This window comes from Bos grunniens, chromosome 12, assembly GCF_055505025.1.
Source record: "Bos grunniens cultivar Pamir isolate PY7600 chromosome 12, Bosgru_T2T1.0, whole genome shotgun sequence".
NCBI lineage: Eukaryota > Metazoa > Chordata > Mammalia > Artiodactyla > Bovidae > Bos > Bos grunniens.
Genome location: NC_141176.1, coordinates 15,774,441 through 15,801,573, shown reverse-complemented (window position 1 = coordinate 15,801,573; position 27,133 = coordinate 15,774,441). Strand labels below are relative to the sequence as shown.

Below are 27,133 nucleotides of genomic sequence, written 5' to 3'. Positions count from 1 at the left end.
GGGACAGCCAGGAGCTGGTCTGAGCTACTGGATAAGGGAAGTTGAAGCTGGTGGCTGAGGATACTTTAGACACAGGGACACCCACAGTTGCAGCGCTGGGAGATCATGTTCTCTCTTTTTTTCCCCATTTTGTCAGTGACTGGGAGAATAAACACATTACTAGGAATCTTAGGGCGGGTCTTGGATTTCCTCAGAGAGTACACGCCAACAGTATCTGGATTTGCTGGGGACCGGAGACCCCAGCAAACATATGTGTTACAGAAACAATAACATGTGGTAAATTGCTTGAAGAATATTCTGTCCATTCCAGATCATAAAATAATTTTATCTTTGAATCAATCCAGACCTCAGAAAACTGAGAGGCAGGATCCCTTTGATAGGCCTGCTAGCAGAATTTACTGCTAAGGAATTGAGCTGGAACATTAGGGCTGCTTTGAAGGAGACCGTAAGAAATAAGCCACAGCGAATTCCCTGGCGGTCCGGCGGTTAGGACTCCGCGCTTTCACTGCCAAACTGGGTTCAATCCTTGGTCAGGGAACTAAGATCCCACAGGCCGTGTGATGTGGCAAGACGAACAAACAAAAATAACCGCATGTGTAACCCATTACTACGCTTTCTGATTTGCTGCAGGGGTATTTACTGATGGGGGCTCATGGGAGAAACGCCCTGTGCGTCTCATCACTGGACGCCGCTTGATTGCGTCAGGTCTCGGTCGCACCACGAGCGCTCTTTCACTGGGGCACGCAGACTCCCTAGTTGTGGTTCACAGGCTCAGTACTTGCAGCGAGGTTGCAAGTTGCCCCATGGTATGCGGGATCTTCATTCTCCGACTAGGGACTGAACTCATGTCCCCTGTGTTGCAGGGTGGATTCTTAACCACTGGACCACGGGGAAGTCCCTATTGGACACTTAAAAAAAAATAAAAGTTTTCTTCTAGGGACTTCCCTGGTGGTCCAGTGATTAAGACTCCGAGCTCCCTATCAGGGGACCCGGGTTTGATCCCTGGTCAAGGAACTAGATTCCACATGCCACAGCTAAGACCTGATGGAGCAAAAAAAAAAAAAAAAGGTTTCTTCTAGAAAAAATGATCTTTTAATACAAAATGACAGGGAATCTTATAACTGATAACTAATTATATCCACCACCACCCTGTTGGTTGCTAAAAGCTCCTGGGCAAATTTGGAGGCCACCTCTGACACCTGTGCAGAGCTTAATGACCCTCAGTTTGACCGCATACTTACCTCTGGATTTACTTACAAATGTCTTGCATTTTCCTTTTGCAACAATTGCCTCATTCATTTTGAAAGGTGCTGGGTGCTACACAGAGCTCTACAAGCTGCCACCGGTAATTTGTCAAGCAGGGCAAAGTGTAAGGAAAAGAAATGAATCTACTCTCCAAGTTATATTATCTCTAATTCCCAAGCCAGTGTGCTTTTCACTTGAAAGAATGGAAAGCTGAAGATAAGCTATCTTCCTCCTGCAGTGTGTTGACAAGCCTCCACCCACCCCTCCTTCACTGCTCCCTAATAAGTACTTGCTGCTGTTTTTAGCAAAGTAATTTATGGGGCAGTGTTTTGGATCAAAATCATGCTAGTGTGCATTCATGCGCGTGTGCGCGCACACACACACACACACTCACATACTCTGCTTATTAAGTGAACTGAAAATCCATTACCTTCCGCTGTGTGATTCAGAAATAGAAAGCCCTTAACTCTTCTAGGTGTGCATGCTTATTTCTGCAGTGCATTTTTGTAACACATTGTCTATAAATAAGTACTTCCCCTCCTACTTTGCTTGTTGTCTTATGTTTGGTATCTATGAGACAAAGACCGTCTTATAAAGTGGAGGTGAAATTATATAGGAAAACATTCTTGTGGTACATTATAATCTAAGCATGACGTGAGCACTGAAGTTCCCCTTAACCACGCTTTTCCTCCCCTCCCAGGTTGGCCGCTGTTATCAACGTGCTGCATACCCTATACTGTCACCTATACTTTCGCAAATACATGCATGTATCTATAGCAACATGCTGGCTGTATTAAGCGCATCTGGGTGTTAAATTTGCTTTCTGCTGTATATGTCCTACTCTTCTACCTCTTGCATTTTTCCCTGAATAGTATGTCTTAGAGCATTTTTCCTGCTTCAGAGGAAGAGCTCTTTTCTAGGTTAACTTATCCAAACAGCCTCTTCTAGCCCCTAGCTGCTGTTGTTCCACCTTCATCTTTTGTCAGTGGCACTGCCAAAAACCTAAACTGCAGGTCATAACGGGATTCAGAAAAGCTGCTTACACGAATGTGACCACCTCATAGGGTTGCTATGCTGGAATATAAGACTAAATCTATATTAGTTACTCTTATTAGTCTTCCAAAAATATTTATTTGGTTGTGCTGGGTCTTAATTGCTACAGAGATCTAGTTCTCTGACCAGGGATCAAACCAGGGTCCCCTGCATTGGGAGTGCAGAGTCTCAGCCACTGGACCAGCAGGGAAGTCCCACTATTAGTAGTCTTGATCTGAGGTCCATTCTTTGGACAATTATTAATTGGCTGTCTACGAGGCACTGTTCCAGGCACTGGGGATATATCTATGACCAAAAATGGCAATCTCTATCTCTCTGGTGTCTTGAAGGGAGGCAGAAGATAAAAAAATAAATGGGAGGTGGGAGGGAGGTTCAAGAGGGAGGGGACATACATATACCTATGACTGATTCATGTTGATCTGTGGCAGCAACCAATACAATATTGTAAAGCAACTATCCTCCAATTAAAAATAAATAAATTTAAATTAAAAATAAATAAAATAAACAGTATGTTGGTTATTGATAAATGTTACAGAGAAAAATTAGAGAGAACAGAACAATGGGGGTTTCCAAGAGATCAGAGATCACAGATTTAAACATGGTGGCCATGGAAGCCCGGGGGAGAAAGTGACCATCTGAGCCTTTAATTTGTACAGACAGTTAGTAGCTTCTTTTTCAGAGACAGAGAAAAGAGTTTAGTGAGGCACAGTCTTTCTCATCGTTCAGCCCTCCCAAGTTGGCTCAGCCTCCCCAAATTGTACTTGTTGAGCAGTTCTCCTCTGAGGGGTCAGGATGGTCACATTGCAGACAGCACACCCCCAAACCACTTAGCTGTTTTCTCTTTCTGGCTTCCTTTATCGGGCACTCGCACTTTTAAAAGGAATCAAATTGCTCCTCTTGACTATTATTTTGAAAAATCCTTATTAAAATCTCTTCAGGAAATTCTCTGGCGATCCAGTGGTTAAGACACTGCGCTTCTACTGCAGAGGGCACGGTTTCACTCCCTGGTTGGGGAACTAAAAGTCCTCCAAGCCATAAGGCACAGCAAAAAAAAAAAAAAAAGATTCTGATGTCTGTGTCCCATTCACAGAGAAGTGAATTTCATTGATCTGGAGAATGGCCTGGGCACTGAGATTTTTTTAAAGTTTTCCAAGCAGTTCTAATGTACAGCCAGGGATGAAAACTACTGTTTTACAGCCCACAGGCTCTAGTGTAACAAATGACCACAGGTTCCCAACTGAAGGCCAGTTCAGCCAGAAAGTAAGACTGGGATATCCTATATCAACCAGTTGCTACTACTACTAATTAGCCTCATTGCAGTCTAGAGTCATAAAGATGACAATGAGGTCTCATACTTTTCTTGAGAGTAGGTAAATCAGCAAGAATTAAGTAAACTGTTCTGCGTTTTGTGAGCTGTTCTCACAAATGATTGAATCCAAGGAGCAGATCATTTGTAGTCCTTTGTAGGGAAGCTTTGATGAGTTGTCAAGTTGCACAGAAGCTTTGGGTAACTTGGGGACCTATTGCTTACAACAGGCAACTGAAGCGGGGTGCATCTGAATCTTGTGGTCCTTAACGTGTGGGATTCTGGCCGTTAGTGTCAGAACTGAACTGAATTGCTGGACATCCAGCTGGTGTTGGAGAATTGGTTGGTATGGGAAAAAAAAATGACACAGTTGGTGTCAGAAGTACTGTGTGTGAGGGTAAAGGAGAACACAAGTCTGTTTTCCTGAGACACCTTCCCAGAATTGTGATAAGAAAGACTACTTGGAAGTATATTTCCTCATCAGTTCAGTTCAGTTCAGTCACTCAGTCGCGTCCGACTATTGGCGACCCCATGGACTGCAGCACGCCAGGCCTCCCTGTCCATCACCAACTCCCCGAGTTTACTCAAACTCATTCCCACTGAGTCAGTGATGCCATCCAACCATCCCATCCTCTGTCCTCCCCTTCTCCTCCTGCCCTCAATCTTTCCCAGCATCAGGGTCTTTTCAAAGGAGTCAGTTCTTCACATCAAGTCACCAAAGTATTGGAGTTTCAGCTTCAACATCAGTCCTTCCAATGAACACTCAGGACTGATTTCCTTTAGGATGGACTGGTTGTATCTCCTTGCAGTCCAACAGACTCTCAAGAGTCTTCTCCAACACTACAGTTCAAAAGCATCAATTCTTCGGCACTCAGCTTTCTTTACAGTCCACCTCTCACATCTATACATGACAACTGGAAAAACCATAGCTTTGACTAGATGGACCTTTGTTGGCAAAGTAATGTCTCTGCTTTTTAACATGCTGCCTAAGTTGGTCATAGGTTTTCTTCCAAGGAGTAAGCGTCTTTTAATTTCAGGGCTGCAATCACCATCTGCAGTGATTTTTGGAGCCCAAGAAAATAAAGTCTCACGGTTTCCACTATTTCCCCATCTATTTGCCATGAAGTGATAGGACCAGATGCCATGATCTTAGTTTTCTGAATGTTGAGTTTTAAGCCAACTTCTTCACTCTCCTCTTTCACTTTCATCAAGAGGCTTTTTAGTTCCTCTTCACTTTCTGCCCTAAGGGTGGTGTCATCTGCATATCTGAGGTTATTGGTATTTCTCCTGGCAATCTTGATTCCAGCTTGTGCTTCATCCAGCGCAGCGTTTCTCATGATGTACTCTGCATAAAAGTTAAATAATCAGGGTGACAATATACAGCCTTGACGTACTCCTTTTCCTATTTGGAACCAGTCTGTTGTTCCATTTCTAGTTCTAACTGTTGCTTCTTGACATGCATAGGGATTTCTCAACAGGCAGGTCAGGTGGTCTGGTATTCCCATCTCTTTCAGAATTTTCCACAGTTTATTGTGATCCACACAGTCACATAGTCAATAAAGTATAAATAGATGTTTTTCTGGAACTCTCTTGCTTTTTCAATGATCCAGTGGATGTTGGCAATTTAATCTCTGGTTCCTCTGCCTTTTCTAAAACCAGCTCGAACATCTAGAAGTTCATGATTCTTGTACTGTTGAAGCCTGGCTTGGAGAATTTTGAGCATTACTTTACTAGCATGTGTGATGATTTCCTCATCACCATAAAGCTATTTGTTACAAACCTAATTCTCATCATTTTGGGACAGTTTTTGAGAATGGTAGCAACATCTCTAACATCTCTATCTATAATAAAGGATCCACAATACACGGTAGGACAAAAATGGGCCAATACAAAATTATCTATTCATGTTCATTTATGTTTCTATAAATATGTTTATATTGTATATGAAATATATGGATAGAAACATACATGATATATTTGTTTTTATAATATTTCTATTTTACATTACATACATTTATATTTTATATTTCAGTTTACATATTTAAATTATAGATTTTTATTTATTTATATCGTATACAGGGCTATATATAGTTCTATAATTTTAGTTCTTGGGCGTCTGACTACATTTTTACATATCTGATATTTCAAATAGAATTGCTCTAAAAGCAGTCATAAATTACTATGCCTTAGTATGCTCTAAGAACTCTAAAGAAAAAATTAATTTCTTTTCATTGTTAACATTCCAGTGACTCCATCTAAGGCAGTCTTGAAAAATTACTGTTGCCATGCCAACAGCTTAATGAAGAGGTCTACTATTGTTTTCTTCCCTGTTTGTCTCAACTCTGCAAGAAATTTCAAAAATGATTTACATCAATTAAATACTGCCTCCAAAACATCCTCTTTTGGATTTTCACTTTTTTTTTCATTGTTGCTCATATCCTAAACATAAGTGTTGGGTTAATTCATTCTAAAAAAGCTTGAATTCTGATGTCAGAATTCCAAGTATCTGGCTGTATTCATTCGTTTAGTCAACCAAAAGGACCCCCTGGAGAGTCAGAAGTCCATAAACCTGGATTCCTCCCCTCTGCTATCCACTGGCTGTGTGTCCTTGAGCAAGTCACTCACCCTATCTGTGCCAAGTATAAAAATACAGGAAGAAACCCAGACTAAACAGTTTTTAAAAGATCCAAAGCAAAAATGAGAAAAATAAGGACAACGTAATGAATTTTTCACCGAATTAAATGTATTCAGTTTAGAGGATTACCCATTACTTAGAGATTATGCCCTTTCATTTATGAAATGGCAATCATAGGCCACGTCATGGTTATATTTTTAATGGGTTTATTGGCAAACTTATATTGAGATTCAAATTTCTTGGAAATTTTTTTTTTTTTGGCAGTGCCATGCGGCTTTCAGGATTTTAGTTCCCCAAGCAGGGGTTGAACCTGGGCCACAGCAGTGAAAGAGTTCTAACAACTGGACCACCAGGAATCCCTTGTAATTGTTCTTAGTATATAAACTCCCAAAGTTTGGGAAGCACTGCACTATAATATTTTAATTGTAAAAGTAACATACACGTGTTAAAGATTCAAACAGTACTACTGGGTATAAAATTAAAAATAAAACTCTAAATCTTCTCCACATTAACCCCAACCACGGTCTCCATAGTAATCACTATTAATAACTTAATATGAAACATCTGAAAAATTGTTACATTTATGCAAACAGGTATATATTCATTTCCTAGGGGCGATAGTGATACTACTACTTTGTAACATGATTTGTCCTAAGGATGAGATTTTACTGCTTTCAGGCCCTTTATTTTAAAATCCTAAATTTTCTTTGATCTTTTAAAATTGTATTGGGTTTCCTACTAAGTACCGAATTCCATGACTATTATGGGAAGGGGTGGGCAGACAGGCCGGATGCACCAGGTAAGGAAAGATCATATAGAAAAGAGAAGTAAGATGGCCAACAAATCAGTAATCTGGAAGGGAGGCGAAAATAAGTATGGGAATAACTCTACTATTGATTTGTTCATGTGCATTCATTCATTCATAATGAAAAAGGGCTTACACATCTGTGAGGCAAAATGGAGAAACTGAGGGAAAAGTCAGCCACTATTTCACAGCCATTAAATACTCCTCTGACGTTATTCTGTGCCCTATATCCTCCTTCCACTCCCAGGAGGAAATGACAACCCACTCCAGTATTCTTGCCTAAAAATTCCCATGGACAGAGGAGCCTGGTGGGCTATAGTCCATGGGGTCACACAGAGGTGACTGAGTACACACTCATGCCACCGAACACAGAAATGCCAATATGGCTATGACTGAGACTGCTTATTCTTTCAACTCCTAATCAATTTTCCAACCAGTGTGAAGTGACTTGTGCAACTGCTGAGTCAGGCCCTAGACGGAAGGAGTAGACCCTCCAATTTCTGTTTATCCCTTTCTTACAGTAATGTGGATATGGATGATGTTTTTACCTGAATGGGTATTGGTGAGGAGGGTGGATGAACCTCTGGAATGAGATAAAGGTGGATAAAGAAGACTTCAGTTTACCTGTAATATTTAAAAATATATATATATATAAGTAAATATGAAAAATGTTAGCCACTATTCATTGTGGTTATGTGGGTACCTGAATATATATTTTAAAAAATTCTTTGTGCATCTCCGTGTTTTCCAATTTGTAGATGTATAATTTAAAAATAAATTATAGTACATTCATCAGTTGGACTATTTATAATATTTTTAGATGACATTTTAGATAGACAGCTACTGATATGGGGAAATATTCATAATAAATAAAAAATAGTTGAACAATTTTCTGATAGACCTAAGAGAGATTAAGAATGGGAAAGTTGGAATTACCCACTTAGCTCACTGATTTGCCCAATAATGTTTTACTAGATATTTTCAAAAATCCAGTCTAAAAATAATTAAAAGTAGTTTCAACCAGGAGATCTTTGAATTGGCTTGTTAACAGATCTCTTCTCTTAGAGCAGGTCTAAAACAAAAGAGACTTATGCCCTAAGTCTGATAGAGAAGTTGCTTTAACATCAGTAGGATCCCACCCAGCCACCCCTCCTTTTTATAAATCTACAAACTGAGAATATTATCATGTTACTAATAGCTATAGGTGGCTTCTTCTGTGGTTTATAAATACTCTATAATGTGTATTATTATTATATTATTATTTTTAATTTTGTATTGATCACAGACTATAAAATTGCTTTAATCTTTCTCAAAAATATTTTCTGAAACAAAGATGAACACAAAATTATATGTATTTTACCATTTAAACTTAATATAAACTTAAAAGCATTAACATTTTATATATTTAATTTCTAAAAGATGTGTACAATTTTTGTTATTATACTACACCAGAATCTTGCATCTAGTCTATCATGACAAATTAAATGTTATTAACAATTGCTATTTTAGCTCCTGAAAGATTACTCTGATATAGAGGATGACATTTAAGTAACTATGTATGCCTTTCCCAGCCCTCCTCTCCCAAAGACAAAATATTTTCAGAACAGTAATTTGGATAACATTTTTCAAGTTGAAGAAGAGAAAAATGAGAGTGTTCCACTAACATCTAAACTTTTCTTCACAATAATTTTTTTTGATAAAACATGCTTATTTATTATATATACATGCTTACATATGAATTTCCTGGCTAAAATACATGCAACCAACATGAAAAAACAAATATTAAACCATCCTCACAAGCCTAAGAATGCCCTTTTAATTAAGGCACTCATGTTTGGAAACAGGATATAACCACCAAATTAAATAAGGTGTTTAAAAGAAGCCTTTTATTAAGCACAAACAACTTTTAATACATTATCAATACAAATAGGAAAATGTCTTTTAATGAATATGATATATCAAAAATCTGAAGGTTTTTCTTCATACGGACACAATAAAAATAATCAAATTTGAAGGAGAATTACAAAGCAAAATTTTGAGGACACCACTGTCTACTAATAACAGTTGAGCTATAGTCTAAATTTACTACATCACCTGGGGAGGAAGGGCAACCATTTTTTATAGAGAGAATTCTAAACTCTTATTAGCACCATTCAAAGCTTATTATCAGTTGTTCATCTACAAACTGACAGGTCAGGTAAAGCTTTAAAGCAAACTTTAAAACTGCTTGAAGAGAAGCTGAAAAGTGTTGATGTAGGATTGCAAGGTTTGCGTGAAAAAGGTCAAGGTCTTCTGGATCAGATCTCCAATCAGGCATCCTGGGCCTATGGAAAGGATGTAACCATTGAGAATAAGGAAAATGTGGACCACATACAAGGAGTGATGGAAGATATGCAGCTTAGAAAACAAAGATGTGAAGACATGGTAGATGTGCGAAGATTAAAGATGCTTCAGATGGTACAGTTGTTTAAATGTGAAGAAGATGCTGCCCAGGCAGTAGAATGGCTCAGTGAACTTCTGGATGCTCTTCTTAAGACACACACCAGATTGGGGGATGACTCTCAGGCAACGAAAGTTCTGCTGGAGAAGCATAGAAAATTTGTTGATGTTGCACAGAGCACTTACGACTACGGCAGACAGCTGCTGCAGGCCACAGTGGTGCTGTGCCAGTCTTTGCGCTGCACCTCTCGGTCATCTGGGGATACGCTTCCTCGGCTGAACAGAGTGTGGAAGCAGTTCACAGTCGCATCTGAAGAGAGGGTGCATAGGCTGGAGATGGCTATTGCCTTTCACTCAAATGCTGAAAAGATTTTACAAGACTGTCCAGAAGAGCCTGAAGCTATTAATGATGAGGAGCAGTTTGATGAAGTTGAAGCGGTTGGGAAATCACTTTTAGATAGACTAACTGTTCCTGTAGTTTATCCTGATGGAACTGAACAATATTTTGGGAGCCCAAGTGACATGGCTTCTACTGCAGAACACATCAGAGACAGGATGAAACTAGTTAGTCTCAAAAGGCAGCAGCTGAGACATCCAGAAATGATGACTACAGAGAGCTAATAGCTGCCTTCTTCCCAGAGACCTGCTGTTCATAGTCCCGCATGTCATCAGCATACTCCAGCATTAGCTACAATACGTTAAGATGCGTTTCACAGCCAGGATAAGCCTCATTTCTTTCCATTACACATTTCTCTCCACATGTTAACACCTTGTAATTACCAAGGCAGAATTGTTTAACATGCTTTGAGATCATAGACTCCAAGTATCATAAAAGAAGGAACTGTAAACATTGCACTGAAAACTTGCTTATTATTTTTATAATCAGAACAAAGTTCTATTTTTCAAAGCAAAAAGAAATATCCAAATGCCTAAAAATATCTTAAATTTTAGTGATCATTTTACATTCATCAAAAACACCAATGGATTGTGGCTGAGTCCCTTTGCTGTTCACCTGAAACTGTCACGACATAGTTAATCGACTGTACTCCAACACAAAATAAAAAGTTAAAAAAAAACCCAAAACGATATAAGTTACACTAGTTATGTCACTTGCTTTCACTTACGAGGACAGGAATCTGTACTCTCAGCTAGACCTAGATGTTGCTAGGAGCTGGCCTTGGTATTCTCTTGTTAAGCATAAAGAATCTCACAAAATAGAAGGCGACAAGATCCCTGTCCAAAAGGGTGCCAGAGTCAAAAATAAGTGTTCACCAAATCTTGGGACATGTACCACTAAAATTGCACAGTTGATGCTGCCAAGAAATATATTTGAAGAGAAAATTTGCCTAAATCAAAGGATTTCAAATCTCTTGGGCCTAGACCCACATGAAAAAATACATCTTATGTTGAGATCCAATACATACACACACGTATAAATTTAAAACAAAAGTTCCATGAAACAATGCTCGTCTTTACTACATGTGATTCTCTTTTCTTTTGTATCTTATTTCATTTTTAATAAAGTTGGCCACTACTCACTAAATTGTTTCTCAATTCTCAGTTTGAAAAGCACTGTGATACCAGGTTTTGGACATATGCAAAATCCAATTAATTAACTGAAATGGAATTAGCCGTAATCTAATTAAGAGAAATGAAGAAAGGTTTCCCTGGTGGTCCAGTGGTTAAGAATCCGCCCTGCAGTGCAGGGGATATTGGTTCCACCCCTGGTGCCACAGGCTGTGGAGCAACTAAGCCCATGAACCACAAATAACTGAGCCTGTGAGCTACAGCTACTGAGCCCACAGGCCACAACTACTGAAGCCCGCACACCTAGGGCCGGTGCTTCCCCGCGAGAAGAGCCATCGCAACGAGAAGCCCATGAACCAAAACTAGAGAGTAGCCCCCGATCGCTGCAACTAGAGAAAGCCTGTGCACAGCCACAAAGACCCAGCACAGCCAAAAATAAACAAATGATTTATAAAAAGAGAGAAATGAAGAAAGCTTCATCTCATCCATTTATGCATCAAGAATTATCAAGTGAGGCTCTGTTCTGATAGCTGGGGTTAGCAAAATGATGTCCCTCACCTCACAGAGCTTTCACTATAGAACTCTGTGGCCCAATAAAGTTACTAGCCATGGATACTTACACTTAATTAAAGTGAAACAGAAGTAAATATGCAGTTGCATAGTCACACAAGCCACAGTTCAAGTGCCCTTGTGGTCTAGTGGCTGTGGTGTTGGACACAGCAGATACAGAACAGTTCCATTGTCACATAAAGTTCTTTTGGACAGTTCCGCCCTACAGCAAAGAAACATAAGCTAGGATGTAGTCCTGTGGCCATTCCTCTCTACTGGCTGCCTGCAAGATGGATGTGATGGCTGGAGTTCCAGCACCTATTATAGACTATATGGATGATGGAGAAGAAAGGAAGAGCCTGGGTCTGTGATGCCTATGAAGCCACCATGGCTTCATAATTTCAGTCTGACTGCACCCCTCAACAATGAAAAAATGTTGCCTGCCCCATCAGTAATCAAAGGATGCTGCAGTCATCAAGCCACTAGAGCCACCTTGGACAGTGAACCTGGAGTGAACTCAGAATGGAGACAAACAGCTGTCAAGCCCTCAGCCACTGCAGCAGCAGCACCACCCCACCTCCCACCACCGTCCCACCCAATGATATACCCCGTGGAGACTCAGGATGAGAAAGCAGGCGAATGGCCCCAGATAGGTGAGGTATGATTTCAGTGAACCCAGACTCTTGCATCTTCCCATACAAACAAAAGCTCCTTGCCTTAACTTGAGATACTTGGTTATCTTTAGCTAACATTAATCTTTTGATGTTCCTACTACCTGGTCTTTGTTCCAAGAACTCCTATCTATCCTGGCTCCTGCTTATTTAACTTATATGCAGAGTACATCACGTGAAATGCAGGGCTGGATGAAGCACAAGCTGGAATCAAGATTGCCAGGAGAAATATCAATAATCTCAGATATGCAGATGACACCACCCTTATGGCAGAAAGTGAAGAACTAAAGAGCCTCTTGATGAAAGTGAAAGAGGAGAATGAAAAAGCTGGCTTAAAACTCAACATTCAGAAAACTAAGATCATGGCATCTGGTCCCATCACTTCATGGCAAATAGATGGGGAAATAGTGTAAACAGACAGACTTTATTTTCTTGGGCTCCAAAATCATTGCAGATGGTGACTGCAGTCATGAAATTAAAAGATGCTGGCTCCCTGGAAGAAAAGCTATGACCAACCTAGACCACATATTAAAAAGGAGAGACATTACTTTGCTGACAAAGGTTCATCTAGTCAAGGCTATGGTTTTTCCAGTGGTCATGTATGAATGTGAGAGTTGGACTATAAAGAAGGCTGAGTGCCAAAGAATTGATGCTTTTGAACTGTGGTGTTGGAGAAGACTCTTGAGAGTCCTTTGGCCTGTAAGAAGACCAAATCAGTCAATCCTAAAGGAAATCAGTCCTGCATATTTATTGGAAGGACCAGTGCTGAAGCAGAAGCTCCAGTACTTTGGCCACCTGGTGGGAAGAACTGACTCATTGGAAAAGACCCTGATTCTGGGAAAGATTGAAGGCAGGAGGATAAGGGGAAAGTGAGCTTTCCCATAAAAACAAAAGCTCCACTTTCCTTAACTTGAGATACTTGGTTATCTTTAGCTAACACTAATCTTTTGATATTCCCACTACCTGGTCTTTGTTGCAAGAACTCCTACCTATCCTGTATCCTGCTTATTTAACTTACATGCAGAATACATCACGTGAAATGCCGGGAGGATGAGATGGTTCAATGGCATCACCGACTCGATGGACATGAGTTTGAGCAAACTCCAGGAGTTGGTGATGGACAGGGAAGCCTGGCGTGCTGCAGGCCATGGGGTTGCAAAGAATCGGACACAACTGAGCGACTGAACTGAACTGATCCTGGCTTCTCCCTTACTTCTTTGGAGCAGACTGTCAGAGCTATATGAGAGGTTGTGTCCCAGGCTTAAGTTCTCACTTTAGTTAGCCAAGTAAAACCTAATTCTTAACTTTCAGGTTCTGCGTTTTTTTTTTTTGTCAATACCCTTGATTTTTTTTTTTTTTTTTAATAAGAGAGAATAAACTCTTATGTGCTTAAGCCAAGTAGTCAATCCCTAGCTAAAAAATGAGGACCCTGTGAGCTGCTTTTTTCATGTGAGTACTTGTGTAAAGAGATCAAAAGACATTGTCTTTGAAATATCTTTAATTGCAAGAGATGCCAAACTATAAAATTTGGGACAATCTTAGATTTGTTAGAAATCACTGCTGTAAGGAATGAAATGTAATAAGAACATTCAAATGATGCCTAAGTAAAAGCCAATTAGCTGGAATAAAAGTCAGATCCTCGCAGTTTTGTCAGTGGCTTGTAAGTGGTGCCTAATCTTCTCGAAACTATTGGTATCATTGGTGTTCTAAGCAGATATTTTCAAAGTACAACACAGATTTTGTAGACCATAAGATGGAGTTTAGAAAATATTCTGAAATTTAAATTAGCATCAATTTTTCAGCGCTCAGCCTTCTTCACAGTCCGACTCTCACATCCATACATGACCACCTACCAAATAAGAATTGATGCTTTTGAACTGTGGTGTTGGAGAAGACTCTCGAGAGTCCCTTGGACTGCAAGGAGATCCAACCAGTCCATTCTAAAGGAGATCAGCCCTGGGATTTCTTTGGAGGCAATGATGCTAAAGCTGAAACTCCAGTACTTTGGCCACCTCATGCGAAGAGTTGACTCACTGGAAGAGACTCTGATGCTGGGAGGGATTGGGGGCAGGAGGAGAAGGGGACGACAGAGGATGAGATGGCTGGATGGCATCATTGACTCGATGGACATTGAGTTTGAGTGAACTCTGGGAGTTGGTGTTGGACAGGGAGGCCTGGCGTGCTGCAATTCATGGGGTCCCAAAGAGTCAGACATGACTGAGTGACTGACCTGACCTGAACTGAACCAAATATGAAAGTGAAAGTGAAGTCACTCAGTCGTGTCCGACTCTTTGCGACCCCACAGACAGACTATAGTTTACCAAGCTCCTCCGTTCATGGGATTTTCCAAGCAAGAATACTGGCGTGGGTTGCCATTTCCTTCTCCAGGGGATCTTCCCGACCCAGGGATTGAACCAGGGTCTCCCGCATTGTAGGCAGACGCTTTACCATCTGAGCCACGAGGGAAGTCCAAATATGACCAAATATGACCCTGAGATTGAAATCTTTTATGGACACAAGTTGAATTCTTTCAGGAATCCACTATGACTGTTGAGTTAATAGAAGTATGTCTTTAGCACAGTATGTGTGCTCAGTCACTCAGTAGGGTTAGACTCTGCGACCCTGAAGACTGCCAGGGATTTTTCTATCCATGGGGATGTTTCCAGCAAAAATTCTGGAGTTGGTTGCCATTTCCTGCTCCAGGGGATCTTCCCAACTCAGGAATCTAACCCGTGTCTCCTGCATTGGCAGGCAGATTCTTGATAGAGTCACCTAGGAATCCTTTTAGTACAGTATACATCCACTAAATCCTCCAGATATTTCCAAATAAAATAGGGTTAATGGAATAGTTTCAGGAGTATTTTGAAAAGTAATAAAATTGGAAAGAATTATGCACCCAAGTTCAACCAATATTTACTGATAACCTATTGAGGATGCTAGTCATTTTTCATTATCTTATTTAACTTCCCCGAACTCTTTTAACTCATAGAAATTGCATTCTATGCTCAGACTTAGGGAGTCTGACTTTCCCAAAGCCACAGGACAAGTACCAGATAAACCCAAGATTTCAGGCTAGGGTGCTTTGATTCTAATCTCTTCAGTTCTCTTTTTCACTGTGGCTGTCTTACAAAACTTGAGGGGGGACGTTTTTAATTGGACATAAAACCAGAAAAGGAGTAGAGGGAAAAATGTTTGACAGTACTGTATGAGTGATGGGAATGGTTCTGAATAACTTGAAAAGTTAAAGTTGAGGAAAATAATTAACTTGTGCTATGCCTGGGATAATAATGTTCCATTCACACATCTCAGAAATAATCAAGAGGTTTCAGCGATCCTTAGTGGACCATTTATCAGAAGACGTCCATTTGTTTTCAAATCCCCTTCATTCCAGTTTTAGCTTTTTTTCAGGTATCTGCAGGGTCCCCTGGGGGTGTCCAGTACAGCCCCAGACCCCTTCTTCCAGGGAGGATCCCTTTTCCCGGCTCCTTTTGACTCCTCCATCACTGACTTGTGCCCTACCTATTCTTTCGCAACAGTTGCCCTCCCTTATTCTGTGGAATGCTTTATTGGTGCATATGGGGAAGTTTGTTATTACAACTGTCTGATTTTTTATTTACCAGAATGAAGTTTTCTGTGAGGATTGAACTGGATTTAACTTGTTCACAATTGGGACCTCTGTGCCAGGGACACAGCAGAGCACAAATATATTTATGGAATGGAAGAATCTCTCCGGTTTCATACTCATTTGCCTTTAAACCAAAGATGTCACTAAACCGGTTTTTTTTTTTTTTTTTTTAGTACCGAGTAACTGAGTCTAAAGTCCAAATAAAATTTGGGCAGGTGGAAAGCTCCTTCTTTATATGTTTACCTTCTAGCTCCTGGGTTATTATCTCAACTACACTTTATTTTTATTTTTTAAATTTATTTCAACTACACTTTAATGTGACAACACATCCTTTTTTTCAAAGGCCTTAAGTCTAGACTAAGCGCAAAACAGAAACAGGAAGATTCTTTAGCTGCCTTAGGAACCACAAGCTTTCAAACACGCGACCAAACTGAGAGATAGGAAAGCTGTGCAAACTTCCTTGACAGTTTCCTTCCTTCTCAAGCCCCCTTGCAGACTCTACGCCCCCCACGATCATTCCCAGGGGGCTGGCAGGCCGAAGTGGGTCCCACAGACCGGACCTGGCTCCGCCCCACAAAGGAATCCGGAAACTCGAAGTGGGGCAGCCCTGGGACAAGCGCTGAAAAGTTCTGTAAGGTCCTCGGAGATCACAGGGGCTGGTCACAAGCCAAGTCCTCAGCCCTCATCGTCAAGGGAACCCTCCGTAAACGCAAAGTCCTTCACAGCAGCTGACGATGTCAGTTCCCAGAAACAGCCGGAGCTTGCGCGGCACTAGGCCTGGGGCGGAAACTTGAGATTTCATCTAAGCCCCACCCGGGCCTGGCACCTACCAGGGCCAACCCTGAGGCGCCGCCTCCACCACTCAGGGCCGGGGAGCGCCTTCCTCCTCCCTCCTCCCGCGCGCTCCTCACCTACCATTCCTCTCCCTCGCGCCATCAGGCATTTTCTCTCCGCCCCACCCCCTCCTCTGCCTTCCCCTTTCCCAGGACCGCCCGGCGAGCCCGGGGGGAACGCGTGGCCTTGTACCCCGGGGCCAAGTCCCCGGATGCGCCCCTCCCCTCCCCCACAGCGAGCGCTGCGGCCCCGCCCCTCGCGCAGCTCTGCGTGATGCGTCACCGCTCGCGGCGCTTCCGGAGGCGCCGCGCGCGATGACGTAGGGGGACGTGCCCTCTATATGAGGTCGGGGAGCGGCAGAGTCGGCCTTTTCCGCCCGCTCCCCCCTCCCCCCGAGCGCCGCTCTGGCCGCACTGCGCTCGCCCTGAGCTCCGGGCTCCTGCTAAGCCAGCGCCGCTGTCGCCTCCCTCCAGTCGCCATCATGATCATCTACCGGGACCTCATTAGCCGTGAGTCGGGACTGCACTGCCCCTCACACGGCGCGCAGGGCACGCGGCGGCATATGGGTGGAGGCGGGGGGTCGGTCGCCGCTGCCGCCGCCGCCGCTGTCGTGGGTCTGAGGGGCGCTCCTTGGGGGCGCGCGCCGGGGCCCGGGGCGCCCGGGGAGGGGCGGCGCGGCGCGGGAAATGGCGCCCGCTCGGGCCGCGGGCGCCTCGTGACGGTCGGGTCTGTGTTCCCGAGCAGATGACGAGATGTTCTCCGACATCTACAAGATCCGGGAGGTCGCGGACGGGCTGTGTCTGGAGGTGGAGGGGAAGGTGAGTCGGCCGGGCCGGGGCCGGGGCCGGGGCCGTGGCTGCGGCACAGGGGGGAGGCGAGGCCGGGCGGGCTCGGGTTTCCGCCGCTCCCCCGCCCGAGGTTGTGCAATCCTCCCCGTTGCCTCCTGGCGGAGGAGACTCTCTTTCCGGGCTCGGGTTTTTCTAGAAAACTGGAGGCGGAGCTGAGCCTGGAAATAGGTCCGCCACTTCGACGCCCATCCTCCCAGGCGGTCCGGGACAGACAGGTTATCTCCGGTTTGGGCGACCCAAGCGTTTTAGCGTCTGCACGGTTTTTCTTTGCTCAGCAACCCGACAGCCCATGCAAAATTTGCACTGTGTTGTAAATGACCCTTTTTTCGTTTGGGCCAACGAAGAGTTGTTGAACTGAGATGTTTCAGGAAAACGAAGGGCATGGATTTCCCCCCCGCCCCGTAGTGTTCATGGTTTTCAACGAGAATTAAGTGTTGAGGGATGACTGATGAAAGAGCTGCCAGCATAGATTTTTCGATGCGTTTATGGTAAGATCGAGGATGTGTTAGCGACTAAACTTTTTCTTAATGCAGATGGTCAGTAGGACAGAGGGTAACATCGATGACTCGCTCATTGGTGGAAATGCCTCCGCTGAAGGCCCCGAGGGCGAAGGTACCGAAAGCACAGTAATCACTGGTGTCGATATTGTCATGAACCATCACTTGCAGGAAACCAGCTTCACAAAAGAAGCCTACAAGAAGTACATCAAAGATTACATGAAGTCGTAAGTGATACTGACACACCCAATTGATGTATGAAAATCCTGTAGGATTTAGGGGTTGACTTGCTTTGAGATTTTTAACAGCAGGCGTGCTTGTCAAAGGCTTTTTTCTATTGATGAGCTCAGAAGGGGGGCTGCTTTTCTATAAATATGAGGATACTGGAGGGTGCAGTGTGGTTTTACTTTTTTTAGAATAGTCCTTTGGTACAGAATAAGCTGAGGTGAAATTCAAAGTTAGGAAGTCTTAAAACATCCCTCCTATGAGTGAGTGTAATCCCCGTGATATTTTGCTGGTTTCAGTTTGGAATTTTTACTGAATGGAAACTTCACTCAGAACTGATTAATATGTCAATATGTTTTAGAATCAAAGGGAAACTTGAAGAACAGAGACCAGAAAGAGTAAAACCTTTTATGACAGGGGCTGCAGAACAAATCAAGCACATCCTTGCTAATTTCAAAAACTATCAGGTAAATAACTTTAAAATATTTGGATCAAAGGATTGTATAATTTTAACTGAGCAAAACATGAGTTACTTGATGAGCCTCTGATGTAATTAAGTTGGAGTTATTTTTCTGTGTTCTGAGCAGTTTAAATACTGGACAGATTTTACTTCAGCAGTCTGGGCTGTAGGGAGTTGCCTTCTCTGCTCCTAAGCAAGCATGTTTCCAGATCTTGTCTTCTGCTTCCAAAATCTTATTCGACTCAACATTTCCCAGTTGTTTGGAATTACTTGTGTACTCTGAAGTAGTCTTCTGGTTTTCTTTTTGCAACACCAGTATGTCTTGTTGCCACTGAAGCCCTTTCTGATCTGAGCTTGTCCTATTGAGAAGCTCCAGTGACTTTGTTTTACTGACACAACCTGGCTCTTTGGATTTTCCAGTTTCACACATCCTCTGGCCATACGATAACTTCTCATGTGATGTGCTCTTCTCATTGGGGGCCTTGTGTTCTCTGTGCTTGACTATGTAAACAGCCTTGTTTGTAGGGTTTAGACTGAGATGTGTGGGGTTAGGTTTCCAGGGAGCTCAGTGTCCCTGGATTGCTCTGAACTCTTTTTTGATTATTAGTACTTTGCATTACCCGAAGTTTGATTAGTGAGCATTTTCCTCCTCATTAGAACTCATTAGTTGCTGACTAAATAGTGCCTCGATTAGATATTGGTGTTCTGAATCCTTTCATTTTTTTGTGTGTTTTGATACAATGCAGTCCTGTATAATCTAATTCTGGGTATTTGTTTGCTTCCTAAGTTCTTTATTGGTGAAAACATGAATCCAGATGGCATGGTTGCTCTGCTGGACTACCGTGAGGATGGTGTAACCCCATATATGATTTTCTTTAAGGATGGTTTAGAGATGGAAAAATGTGTAAGTATAAAGAAGTGTGTTGAAATCAGTCATGTAAAAATGGAGGTATTACAACCTTTTAGCAAATAAACCACTTAATGATAATTGGGGGCTGGTTGGAAAGGCCATGATGTTACTAGCTTTTAGTAAATACAATTTAGAGCAGGCTGCTGACCCGATGGCCAGTTGCTTTAGTAAAATTAAATGAATATCTGCTGCGCAAGGAACTGCTAAAGGAGAAATGAAGCCACTCACTTATCTTGGCTTTCAGTAGCTTCCATGTAAATTAGGAGTAAAATAAATTTAAGGCTATGCTAGGGAATTCCCTGGTGGTCCAGTGGTTAGGACTCTGGGCTGCTACTGCCAAGGGCTGGGGTTTAGTCCCAAGTTGGGAAACTAAAATCCACAAGCTGCTTGGTGCAAAAACAATCTACCCTAAACAGGATCAGGGGCAGCAGTGACCAGAAATGTCAAAGGACAGTACAGATGTTTTGCCAAAGGGATTATTCAAAGAATGTGTGAGGTTTCTGTTGGAATAGGGTGGGTGGGCCTTCTCAGAACGACTTCTCTGATTTGTAAGGATGGTTCTGCATCCACTGATAGACCTTGAACAATCTGCAGTTGTTCCTTTGGTTTGCACTAGGATGCAAAAGCAACATCCCCGCGCTTTCTGTCTGTCCGTGTGTGTGGCAGCTCGGATTGAATAGGGGAGTACATCTTGAAGCCTAGAAACTGAGATACTTTCATGCCAGAAAGGTGTGTTAATGGCCTCTTCCCTTGTTTTCCTAGTAACAAAGTTGGCAGTTACTTTGGATCAATCACCTGTCGTCATAACTGGCTGGCCACTGCTTTTCATCCACACAACACCAGGACTTAGACAGATGGGACTGATGTCATCTCGAGCTCTTCATTTGTTTTGAACGTTGATTTATTTGGAGCGGAGGCATTGTTTTTGAGAAAACGTGTCATGTAGGTTGTCTAAAAATAAAACGCATTTAAACTCATTGGAAAGAATGCCTCTTAGTTTAATATGTCATATCTAAATCCATCCTTGTAGCCTTCCTGGAGCAGCTAGAGTCTGGTTGTAGCCTACCACTAGAAAGCACCTTCAGATAACGTCTACAGTGAAACCACTTCCGGGACTTGGACTATACAAGAGTCAGAAGTAACTGAGTTTGGAGTAAAGGGAAAGACCATGCTCATGACAGTGCCAGCCAGCATTTGAAGTGGATTGCTCACGCGTTTCATCACCTACAAATGGAAGTGGTTATCTGGAAGAGTTTACAAAAGAATAAAGAGAGACTAACACAGTTGGAAGCCAAGTACTGTCTGAGCTTATTTTAGAGCTGAGTTCTAGAGAAACCTAGACGTCTGGAATATTTTGTCAAACTCCTTGGAACAGGGTTGACAGACTGGCTCGCCCACCACCTGTTTTGTGGCTAAGGTGGTGCTTATATTTTTTAAGTGGTTCACAATAGCTTATGGGACATGAAAAAAATAAAGTTTGTGTCCAGTTTTACTAGGACACTACCATGCCCTGTATTGGGTGGTATTGGCTGGTTCTGACATTGCTAGAAAATATTAGTGACAGATCTAAAGGCCGCCTGCAAGCCTTGAGGTACCCACATGGCCCTTTATAGGAAAGATTTATGGGCCATTGTTTTAAAAGATGAAATTATAAATGGACTGTGGAGTAGGTGGTGGGCAGAGAGAAAAGCAAATGCTCTGTTTTATCTGTAAAAAGGTGTGGGCATCAGAATATGAAAACGCATCTATTTGACAGACCTGAAGCAGTTACTGTCTGCTAAGGTTTACACTACAGATGCAAGAAAAACATCCTCGCGCTTTCTGCCTGTCTGATGTGGCAGCCCAGATTGAATGGGGGAACACAGGGCCAAACTTGGAACCCTACAAGCAAGGGACACAAGGAGTCCATGGGATGGTGCAGGGCCTCAGGTTGGTAGTGCCCCCTGGTGGCAGTCCAAATGATTGTTTGGAAACCGCAGTCATGCTGAAGGCAGTTTAGACATTCTATTGTAAATAGTGTAGACAACATGCCAGTGATACAGGAGACCACTCACCTCTGAAACTAGTGGGAGAATGTTCAGGCAGGGGTCAGTGCTATGAAGGTGACAAGACAGTGGGAGAAGTAGCATAAGCTGTGACCTGATAGCATGAGCTTGCATGCAGAAGGCTGAAAGGACAGGAATAGCAATACAGAGACTAGGAGTGGAGAGAGGCCAAATAGTTGCCTGTGAAAGTGAAGTCGCTCAATTGTGTCCGACTCTTCGAGACCCCACGGACTGCAGCCTACCAGGCTCCTCTGCCCATGGGATTTTCCAGGCACGAGTACTGGAGTGGGTTGCTATTAGTAGCTCAGTTGTGTCCAACTCTGCGACCCCGTGGACTGTAGCCCACCAGGCTCCTCTGTCCATGGGGCTTTCCAGGCAAGAATACTGGAGTTGCCTAAGAAGGCTTATTTTGGATCGTTTTCTAGTTAGTGTCATCTGGGTCAAGATAACTGCGAGGCTAACAGGTGGTAGCTACTTCCTGTACACATCAGAAGGCATGTGTTTTGTGTCACTGTCTAGTAAGAGGAAGCTGAAAAGGAAGGAGATTATGTGGGTATCTGGGAGCAAAGCATGCCAGGCAAAAGAGTAGTAAATTGAAGTAGAGTGTGGTTGACAGGTTCAGGGGACAAGGTGGCCGGGATGCTGGGCCCAAGATAGCAGGAGGACCTGAGCTAGAGAAGGAAGTGCACAGGAAAAGAAACCAAATCACACCGAAGCCCCAAGAGGGCTTTGTGTGGCAGGGTGATGTGATCTGATCTAAAGGGTCATTTTGGGTGCTGGGTGGCCAGGTAGAAGCAAAGAGAACAGTGATGAACAATATGAGAGAGTGGCTTAGTCTAAGGTAGTAGTTGGACAGGTGATTCGAAGTTAGAGAAGAGGATTTGCTAAGGTGTTGAATGAGGTGAAAGATACAAGGGGGATGGCAAGTGTCTTGATCATCTGGAAGAAAGGAGTTAACACAGGGAAGACAGTACAGGAAATCAAGGGTTCAGTTTTGAACAGGCTAGACTGGGATGCTGACTCAGGTGAATCAGGAAGAGAGCTGGAGAATTTGTCCAGAGATACAGGTTTCCCATGCTCTGAAGTAGGGCCTTCCTATGAAACCTTTCTTAGAGCAGAAATGGTATAAAGCAAAGCAGTAAACTCCGGGCAGATGCATCTTGTTAATGGATGCATAGAATAAATTGAGATAAGCACAGATGCTCATATATCAGCGCTACGGCAGCTTGATACAGAGATGCTGAGTGTAGTTGTGGGGTGCATGCTGTCTCTTGAGGGCTCACTGCAAAAGAAATGCTGAATGCTGTTTTCAGTTGTAACCTATTTTTTCTATAGAAGAAATTTTCTCTGGATTTTGTTCGATTTGTGGAATCAGGTACTATGTAGCTACGTCTTTTCTAAAAGCAAAGTTGTCTAGAAGGATGTCTGCTGGGACAAATGCATGACATTTGAAGCTAAAACACGGAGTGAGGTCACCTAGATGGGATGGACTCAGCCCTCCAACGTGGAGACTGGTCAATATGAAAAACCTGCAAAGTGATTATGAGGGAACTGCCTTTGATGTAGGAAAACCAAGGGAGAGGCCGCCTGGAGGCCCAGTGGACACCCATTTTAGGAAGGAGCAAGTCCACAGGGTTGCCTGTTGTAAATGAGTCAAGTAAGGTGACAGAATGGTAGACTTGGCAGGGGGTGGGTTTCAGCTGTAGGGAAGAAAACTTGAGACTGGCTCAAGAGAAGAGCAAACTCATGGGCAGCACGTTGCCCGTGAGATGTAATCATTCAAGGAGTACGTGTTCTTATTACGTGTGCCTCTGCTTAAACTATAGATACGTAAGTAACTCATTGAAGCCATTAGACATGATTTTCTTAAAATCTAACTGGGGGACTTCTCTGGTGCTCCAGTGGCTGACCCCACTCCCAATGCAGGGGCCTGGGTTCGATCCGTGGTCGGGAAGCTGATCCCGTAAGTGGCGTCACCACTACTGTGAGGGCATGTTTTCAACCACCAGCAAATTCTAATTTATTTTTTGAGAGCTTGTACATAGTGGGCTTCCCTGGTGGCCCAGACGTCTTATGGGAGTTCGAATGCCACAACTAAAGATCCCACATGCTGAAACTAAGACCCAGAGCAGCCATATAAATATTAAAAATAACCTAATTAGGTCACTGGTAAATATTGCATTGATGTAAATTCCATCTGAACTGCAGGGTTTAGGGTTTAACCAATAACTACAACTACACTGGCAAAACTGCAAGAAGAGCAGCAAAAATCTCAACCAACTTGAAAAAAATCCTGATAACAAAGCCTCCTTGTAAAGTTCTGACCATCTGCATGTGTGTGCTTGGAGCTGCGACCTGGGCTAGCAGCCAGAACCCTCTCAGTAACAGAATTTAAACCAGGGGACTTGAATTAACTGACACGACATCCTACTGACTGGTGACTTGCATTTAGGTCATACCATACAACTCTTAATTCTATGAGAAAAGTCTGGCTAATGACCCCCTCATGGGCCACAAGCCTTTTCTTGCAAAAGCTCATTTTGTGGCAATTGGTGCCTGTTACCACAGACTTTGTCCATAAGAACTGAGGGCCCAACTTGCTGCTTTGGGGCTAGATTTATGACCCTCTGGGGTTGTGGAGGATACTTAAAAATCACTGCATTGAAAAAGTTTTCTTTTGATACTGTATAAAAATGAGCGCTACTTGGGATATTTGGTTCTTTTTATAACCTTTAACATTGTATTATTCCAAAGGAAAAGTCCTTGACTAAAGGACTTTAGCATACACAAGAAAAAGATGCTATGCACCTTTCACTGAATTAAAGCAGCTGCTGTGACAGCCATCTTGATAGATTTTGCAGATAGTTTAAAATGATTGAAGTCCTTCAGGTCCATCCTTTGGTTCAGTGGTGGTTTGGTGGACTGCATGCTTGTTGGCTGTCCAAAGCAGATTTCTGATACTGTGGGGGCATGTTTTCAACTACCAGCAAGTTCCAGTTTATTTTTTGAGAGCTTGTACATTGAGGGCTTCCCTGGTGTCTCAGATGGTAAAGAGTCGGCCTGCAATGCAGGAGACCTGGGTTCAATCCCTGGATTGGAAAGATCCCCTGGAGTAGGAAATGGCAACCCACTCCAGTATTCTTACCTGAAGAATCCCCACGGACAGAGGAGCCTGGAGCGCTACAGTCCATGGAGTCACAAAAAGTCAGAAACAACTGAGTGACTAAGCACAGCACATTGTGGATTTGTGCTGCTAAAAATGCACTGAAAGCCTCAAGTGGATGTGGTTTTAGCAGGAGTCCATACAACTAAGTGAGAAAAATGCCAACTATGGGCCTGGGGGAGGGGTTGGGATTCTTTCCAAAGTAACTGCTTGCTCAGAGGTTTTTCCTTCAATGACCTCCCCACTCCTGCTCCAGGGCACACCTGACATCTGCTTTCCTTTATATATGTGTGGTGCTCTTTTCTGAGCTTTGAGGTAGAGCAGGGAGGGGGAGCACCGTAAGCTGTGCGTTTGCATATATGACTCACCATTTAGGAGAAATGAGAACTCATACCAGGCAACTCACTTGCGTATGTTGAACTCCTTTACTCCAGGACTTTTCCTTTAGAGTAGTGCAGTGTTAAAGGTTATAGAAAGAAGCAAATATCCAAAGGAGTAGCTCACTGGGAGAGGGCTAAGGCCACAATCACCTGTCAAGGGATTACGGTACTATAACTTACCTGGTGGTTCAGTGGTTAAGACTACTTCCAATGCAGGGAGCAAGGGTTTGATCCCTGGTTGGGAAACTAAAATCCCACATTGCTATGCAGTGTGGCCAAGACAATTAAAAAAAATTTGCACTATTTCTTAAAAAACTAAAATTAGAGCTACCTTATGATCCAGTGCTTCCCTAGTGGCTCAGGCAGTAAAGCGTCTGTCTGCAATGCAGGAGACCCGGGTTCGATCCCTGGGTTGGGAAGATCCTGTGGAGAAGGAAATGGCAGGCCACTCCAGTATTCTTGCCTGGAAAATCCCATGGACCGCGGAGCCTGGTAGGCTACCGTCTATGGGGTCGCAGAGAGTCGGACACGACTGAGCGACTTCACTTTCACTTTATGATCCAGCAATATCACTCCTGGGCATATATCTAGAGAAAACTAATTTGGAAAGATATGTTCACCCCAGTGCAGCACTCTTTACAATAGCAAAGACATGGAAGGAACCTAAATGTCCATCCATGGGTGAATGGACAAAGAAGAGTCATATGTATATGTGTGTGTATCTATACATACACGATGGAATATTAGTCATAAAAAGAATGAAATGCCATTTGCAGCAACAGGAACAGACCTAGAGATGATCACACTGAATGAACTAATAGACAAATACCATGACGTTGCTTATATGTGGAATCTTTAAAAATGGTGTAAATGAACTTATTTTCAAAACAATCACAGGTGCAAAAAACAAACTTACAGTTACCAGGGGGAAAGGCCAGGAAGAATAAATCGGGAGATTGGGATTGACATAAAATAGCTACTAAGAACCTACTGTATAGCACAGAGAAGTCTACTCAATATTCTAATTACCCATGTTGGGACAGAATCTAAAAAAAGAGTGGTGGTGGTTTAGTCACCAAGTCGTGTCTGACTCTTTGCGACCCCATGGACTAGCCTGCCAGGCTTCTCTCCATGGGATTATCCAGGCAAGAATGCTGGAGTGGGTTGCCACGTCCTTCCCCAGGGGATTTTCCCGACCCAGGTATCGAACCTAGGTCTCCTTCACTGTAGGCAGATTCTTTACCAACTGAGCTACCAGGGAAGCCATATGTATAACTGACTCACTTTGCTGTATAGCAGAAACAACACTGTAAATCAACTATACTCTAATAGAAATCGGCAGCTTCCCTGGTAGCTCAGTTGGTAAAAAATCCACCTGTGATGCAGGAGACCCTGGTCCGATTCCTGGGTCGGGAAGATCCAATGGAGAAGGGATAGGTTACCCACTCCAGTATTCTTGGGTTTCCCTTGTGGCTTAGTTGGTAAATAATCCGCCTGCAATGCGGGAGGCGTGGGTTCGACCCCTGGGTTGGGAAGATCCCCTGGAGAAGGGAAAGGCTACCCACTGCAGTATTCTGGCCTGGAGAATTCCATGGACTGTATATCCATGGGGTCGCAAAGAGTCTGACTGAGCAACTTTCACTTTCTAATAGAAATTAAAACAAAATTTTTTTAAAGTTTACAGTATTTTAAATAGTCTCATAGAGCAAGTAGATGTTACTTAGTCCCGAGTTTCTGTCATTTAGTTTGACACCAGAAATCCAGTTGTGTACTTGGTGATTTTCCTCATGTTTAAAGATAGCGGGAGAACCCTAGCTTATTATCAAACACAGCTTGCCCATGGTCTTGACAACAGGACAGGGTTATCAAATTACTCCACCAAGTGCATAATCTGCCATTCCCTGAGCAGCTGGTAG

The 27,133-nt window shown here is 43.0% G+C and overlaps 1 protein-coding gene and 2 non-coding genes across 4 annotated transcripts; all 3 read left to right on the top strand.

Annotated features, from left to right (window-relative positions):
• Positions 1–16,993: 16,993 nt before the first annotated feature.
• On the top strand, positions 16,994–20,606 carry TPT1 (tumor protein, translationally-controlled 1). Of its 2 annotated transcripts, XM_086328902.1 has the most exons (6): positions 16,994–17,198; positions 17,434–17,507; positions 18,071–18,261; positions 18,621–18,726; positions 19,507–19,623; positions 20,392–20,606. In XM_086328902.1, exons 1-6 carry the CDS (start codon positions 17,030–17,032, stop codon positions 20,392–20,394), a joined length of 660 nt encoding a protein of 219 aa, XP_086185028.1. In that variant the 5' UTR covers positions 16,994–17,029; the 3' UTR covers positions 20,395–20,606. The 2 variants fall into 2 exon arrangements, 1 of the variants encoding a protein (XP_086185028.1); XR_015137874.1 differs by lacking the exon at positions 18,621–18,726 and having other exon boundaries at positions 17,054–17,198.
• Positions 20,190–20,321, top strand: LOC147361414 (small nucleolar RNA SNORA31). The gene has a single exon (XR_015138530.1). It is a non-coding gene; the product is annotated as a small nucleolar RNA SNORA31 (small nucleolar RNA).
• Positions 20,607–21,369: 763 nt separating the features above from the next.
• On the top strand, positions 21,370–21,496 carry LOC147361412 (small nucleolar RNA SNORA31). The gene has a single exon (XR_015138531.1). It is a non-coding gene; the product is annotated as a small nucleolar RNA SNORA31 (small nucleolar RNA).
• Positions 21,497–27,133: the final 5,637 nt, after the last annotated feature.

Coding starts and splice junctions, on each gene's coding strand:
- TPT1 (XM_086328902.1), top strand. CDS start 17,030: ATGAGGTCGGGGAGCGGCAGAGTCGGCCTTTTCCGCCCGCTCCCCCCT. Junction 18,262..18,620: donor ATCAAAGATTACATGAAGTC/GTAAGTGATACT, acceptor AATATGTTTTAG/AATCAAAGGGAAACTTGAAG. Junction 18,727..19,506: donor CTAATTTCAAAAACTATCAG/GTAAATAACTTT, acceptor TTGCTTCCTAAG/TTCTTTATTGGTGAAAACAT.